The sequence below is a fragment of the Bos mutus genome, chromosome 19 (genome assembly GCF_027580195.1).
Source record: "Bos mutus isolate GX-2022 chromosome 19, NWIPB_WYAK_1.1, whole genome shotgun sequence".
Classification (NCBI taxonomy): Eukaryota; Metazoa; Chordata; class Mammalia; order Artiodactyla; family Bovidae; genus Bos; species Bos mutus.
The window spans coordinates 31,604,106-31,609,586 of NC_091635.1; the positions used below are offsets into that span (position 1 = coordinate 31,604,106).

General features: G+C 50.2%; 1 protein-coding gene across 1 annotated transcript; it reads left to right on the plus strand.

The window, feature by feature from the left end:
* Window positions 1-4,082: 4,082 nt before the first annotated feature.
* Window positions 4,083-5,215, plus strand: RPRML (reprimo like). Its single transcript, XM_005905955.3, has one exon. It carries the CDS (start codon window positions 4,328-4,330, stop codon window positions 4,691-4,693), a length of 366 nt encoding a protein of 121 aa, XP_005906017.3. The 5' UTR covers window positions 4,083-4,327; the 3' UTR covers window positions 4,694-5,215.
* Window positions 5,216-5,481: the final 266 nt, after the last annotated feature.

Consider the following 5,481-nt stretch of genomic DNA (forward strand, 5'->3'; position numbering starts at 1 on the left):
CAGACATTGCTCAATAACAAGCTTCTCTAATTTTGCCCCCATTTTCAACATAGTACAAATTGGAGAAAGTTAAATATGCTCCCCTAACCAATCACACGGGACGCCCCCCATCTAGTCTGCCCACCTACATCTTTTCCAAGGCAGCAGTCTCCAATCAGGGCATATATGAAGGCTACCATTCCCGCCGCCGCCCGCCCCCCCCCCCGACTATAAAGCTTACCCACTCCTCTGCCTGCCTTTGTGTGTCTGTCAAACTCAAGTAAGTATGGCTGACTCCCTCACTGTAGCAAACTCTGGAAAAATAGACTTTGCTCATTCTCCTTTGGGTGATCTTTGCTTATTTCCACAAGACCAAGTTCCCTCTCTCCCTTCCTTCTCCCAGGTCATAGACAACGTCTTTCTCTCCCACTAGGTGTCCAGAGAAAGCTGCTCAGGGATGACAGGGGACAGTTACAATTGAGTGTAGCTTTGGATGTGGTATATACACACAATGGAATATTACTCAGCCATCAAAAAGAATGAAATAATTCCATTTGCAGCAACATGGATTGATCTAGAGATTATGATATGGTATCTATGACATCCCTTATATGTGGAATCTAAAAAGAAATGATACAAATTAACTTATAGACAAAAAAGAAACAGACTCAGACTTTGTGAAGGAGCTTATGACTACAGAGTGGGAGAAAGATGGGGGGGAAAGGATAGTAGGGAGTTTGGTATGGACACGTACATGCTGCTAATTTAAAATGGATAACCAACAAGGACCTACTGTATAGCACATGGAACTCTTCTCAATGTTATGTGACAGCCTGGATGGGAGGGGAGTTTAAGGGAAAATGGATACGTGTAAATGTATGGCTGTGTTCCTTTGCTGTTCACCTGAAACTATCACATTATTAGGCAGCTATACCCCAATACAAAATAAAAAGTTAAAAAAAATACTATATGGTATAATATACATGTGGAATCTAAAAGAGATGATACAAAGCAATATGTCTACAAAACAGAAACAGATTCACAGATGTAGAGACCAGACTTGGGGGTAGAGGAGAGAAGGAATGGGAGTTTGGGATTAGCAGCCACAAACTTATATAGAGGATGGATAAGCAAAGAGGTCCGACTGCATAGCACAGGGAACTACGGTCAACATTCTGTGACAACCCATAACGTAAATGAATATGAAAAAGAATATATTATATGTATATGTATAACCGAGTCACTTTGCTGTACAGAAGAAATTAACACAACATTGTACATCAACTAATTTCAATAAAATTTAAAAAAAGAAAAGTGTAGCTTTGGAACAGGATAGATCTAGGCTCAAATTGTGACTCTGATGCTTAACTAGCTGTTTGGGCTTAAGTAAGTCAACCACTCTGAGCCTCTATTTCCTCACGTCAAAGATACGTTCACTTAAGAATTCAGTGAGGGACTCCCTGGAGGTCCAGTGGTTAAGGCTCTGCACTTCTACCACATGGGGCATGGGTTTGATCCCTGGTTGGGGAACTAAGATCCCACATACATGCTGAATGGTGTGGTCCAAAAATAAAAAACATTCACTGAGGTAATATATTTGATGCACTGAGCATACAATAGGTGCTTAATAAAGGAAAGGGCAGACTTCATAGATGGCACAAGTGGTAAAGAATCTGCCTGCCAATACAGGAGACAGACACAGGTTCGATCCCTGGGTCGGGAAGATCCCCTGGAGGAGGAAATGGCAACCCACTCCAGTATTTCTCACCTGGAAGATTCCATGGACAGAGGAGCCTGATAGGCTACAGTCCATGGGGTTGCAAAGAGTCGAACACACAGAAAAGGCCAGCCGTCAGCCGCCTCACAGCCTCTTCCTGAAGTAGGCAGGGCCCCGTACCCCACCTTTACTTACTCTCCCCCACCTTTCTGCGCTTCTGGCAGCTTGACTGACTTCAGCTGGATGGAGTCAGTCATGGGCTAAGTCCAGGGTACATCAAAGGTCAGAGGTGTGTCTCAGAAGAAGGATGGACAAAGGGCATAAAAGTATTTCTCTCAAGAAATCCAACTGGTCAAAAGCAGAAGAGAAAGTGTCCAAGCCAGATACCGTTCTCATTCTGTTCTGTCCTGGCCCTGAGGGGTAGTCAGGGCAGGGAGACTCCTGCCCAGAAAACTCTGAGTGCCCTTGTGCCAGGCTGTGTTCCTAGGACTGAGGAGGTGATCGGGTCTTTCTCTAATTTCTCCTCTGTGTGTGTGTATGTGTGTCTATGCATGTGTCAGTTTCATCTTTAAAATGAAAAATTCAATAGCTTCGCAGGACACAGACACACAAACTAGTGTTCTGCTAATAATGAGGGGGTGACTTTGAGATGCTCACCTACTGGAGACAGCGTGAATCCCCTCCCTCCAACTTGCCAGGCTCTTTCTTTCCATCCACATTTCTCTCCTTCTCCTGCCATCCCTGGAATCCAAGCCTCCAGCCAGCCATCTTTTGCCTAGACTGTTGCAACAAGTCCTAAACGCTTTCCGATTTTCTTTTGATTCAACAACAAAAGAATACAAGGGTGAGAAATTATCCCCTATCCCCTGAATTCACACAATGATTTTTAAAATATTGACAATGACCAGGCCTGGGAGCAATGCACTCTTTCTCCCAGTGGAAGGCTGGAGTGGAAACTGGTGCATTTCTGGAGGGCAATTTAGTCAGATGTAATTTACTGATTCTGCAGGTCCATTTTTCAAAATATGATAGAAATAAAAAATTACAGGTCCTGTACAAAGATTTCTTACCAAGTTCTTTATGGTAATATTGTTTCTGATGAAAGAGAAAGAAGAAAGAGGGAGAAAAAAAAGGAAAGAAGCAACAGAAACTAATCAAATATCCAAAAATAGAGACTGATGAAAGAGAAAGAAGAAAGAGGGAGAAAAAAAAGGAAAGAAGCAACAGAAACTAATCAAATATCCAAAAATAGAGAAAGAAGCAATAGAAACTAATCAAATATCCAAAAATTGTAACAGTATAACAGTCTATACCTTGAAACCCAATTCCTTCTCTGAAAATGATGTCGCAGACCAGTAATTCTCAAAGTAAGTCCAGGAAGAGCAGAAAGAGCATTTGTTTGAAATGCCCAGAATTACCAATTGGGAAACTCTGGGCTGGGCCCAGGAATCTGGGTTTTAATAAGCTCCTGTTGTAGATGAATATTTATCACTACGAAAGAATAACCTGTTAAATGACAAAGGATTACAAAACAGCATGTACAAAACAGTATGTATGAACAGTGCATCCTTATTCTGAATACATATATAGAAACACATAGAAAAAGGCCAGGAAGATTTTGAAGCAAGGCGGTAACATGGACACTCCTGGATAGTAGGATTATGAGTTTTTAGATTTTCTCCGTTTTCCGAATGTGTGCTTTCTAACTAGTTTACAGTAATGTGGCTTTGTAAAAAGGAATAAAGAAAAAAACGCAATAACCTATTTTTAAGTAAAGAAAAACCACATGGGGAGGGGTGGGGACGAGGTGGGAAGGAGGCCGAGAGTACTCCTCATATTCATGGTGGGGACGAGGCTGGGACGACCTGAGTCGGGGCAGTGGGGTTTGGCGGCCACCCACGGCCACGGCCCAGTGATGAGGGGAGGGGGGGATACGGCACAGCGGAAAGGAAAGGCCGCCCTGCGGGGAGAGGATGAGGGGTGGGGTGGGTGTTCTCTGCAACTCCTCTGACATCTGGGAAGGCTTACCATGACCTCAGTAAAGAGCAGAGAAGAGATTTAGGGCAGACTCAGGAAGAACTTAACTGCAGAGAGCATCAAATCCCAGAAGGGGCTCCTTGGGGCGATTTTTCCCGGCTGGAACAGACCAAGGATGCCTTGAGGGTGTCCAGCTTCGCCGACTGAGTGCGGGGCTGCCCTGATCTCCCGACCCCTTCCAACCCTGGGACACAGGCGGAGATGCCATCGCTGCGGGATCTCCCACCTCCCCATGGATGCGGCTGGGCCTGGGGGAGCTGGGGGGGGAAGGAAGGAAGGAGAGGGGGCGGGGCCGTTGCTAGGGGAGGGGCGGCTGGGCGGGCGCCGAGCGCAGTCGGTGCCTAGAGGCTCGCTGGGCTCTGCGGCTCCAGCTCGCGCGAAGCCTGTTGCTCGCCTCTCCGGGCCACCGCTTCCCGCCAGGTGCCCCGGGGCCGGCGGCCGGAGGGGGTGAGGCGCGCCGGCAGCCCTCCGCCCTCTCCCTCTCCCCGCGCACAAGTGGACCCGGGCTTCTCCTAGAGCTCCGACGCCAGAGAGCCTTCCAGTGCGCCCCGGACCGCGCGCCGAGACCCCCCCGTCCCCGGGCGCCGAGCGGCGATGAACTCGACCTTCCTGAACCACAGCGGCCTGGAGACAGCGGGTGGCTTGGGCGGCGGCGGCGGCGGGGCTGCGCTGGGGAACCGCAGCCACGGGCTGGGCACGTGGCTGGGCTGCTGCCCCGGGGGTGCGCCGCTGTCCGCCAGCGACGGGGTCCCCGCGGGGCTGGCACCGGACGAGCGCAGCCTGTGGGTGTCGCGCGTGGCGCAGATCGCCGTGCTCTGCGTGCTGTCGCTCACCGTGGTCTTCGGCGTCTTCTTCCTGGGCTGCAACCTGCTCATCAAGTCCGAAAGCATGATTAACTTTCTGATGCAGGAGCGCCGGCCTTCCAAGGACGTGGGCGCTGCCATCCTGGGGCTGTACTGAGCGCCGCCTCTGCCCGCCCTCGTCAGCGCGGCTGGAAGAAGACCGAGGAGAGCCCAGGACCCTAGATCCTCCTTCTCGAGCTCTGCCGCCGCCTCCGGGAGGGCAGCTCGAGGGGCTCCCCCACCCCCTACCCGCAAAGCGCCACGGGGCGCCCGCCCCCAGGACACTGCAGGACTCCAGGCGGCGGCACGGGAAGGGACTTCCACACCAGACTGCGTGCGGTCCTGCCTTGGTGGGCAGGATGGGGGTTCTTAAACTGTTTTTTTTTTTTTGGAAAGTTCTGGACAGGGTGGTGGGAGAGGCTGTGGGAAGCAGCTTGGGGTGAGGTCACCTGCGTGGGAATTTTGTGTGTATGTAGGTGGGGTGGAGTGGGGGCCAGTTCCGAGCAGCATGGCGAGGTGGGGGAGAGTGCAGTTGTGGATGAATCTGAGTCACTGAGCTTGTTGGGCTTGTTGGCCTGATTTCGCATTTGAGAAGAGATCTTATAATAAAGCTACAGCCGTCGGGGGCTTCCTCTGTGGGGTGTTGTGTGTATGCTGAGGCGTTTGTTGGCGGCGGGGGCGGTGTGTAACCTAGGAGCCAGCACTTTAAGCAGGTCACAGGACGCCTGGCTGCCGTATTGGGCAGCTATGGGGGATGGTCGGGGTCTCCTGAGACTCCACTTCAAAGCCGGGAAGGGGGGGAAAGTGCCCGTTTTCTACTGCTGCCAACCCGGGCAGGCAGGTCCTGCAAGGACGGCTGGACAGCTGGTGAGGTAAATTAAATCATTGGGAAATTTGAATCTATTC

Bases quoted from the DNA above. Each gene is read 5' to 3' on its own strand.
- RPRML (XM_005905955.3), top strand. From the start codon at position 4,328: ATGAACTCGACCTTCCTGAACCACAGCGGCCTGGAGACAGCGGGTGGC.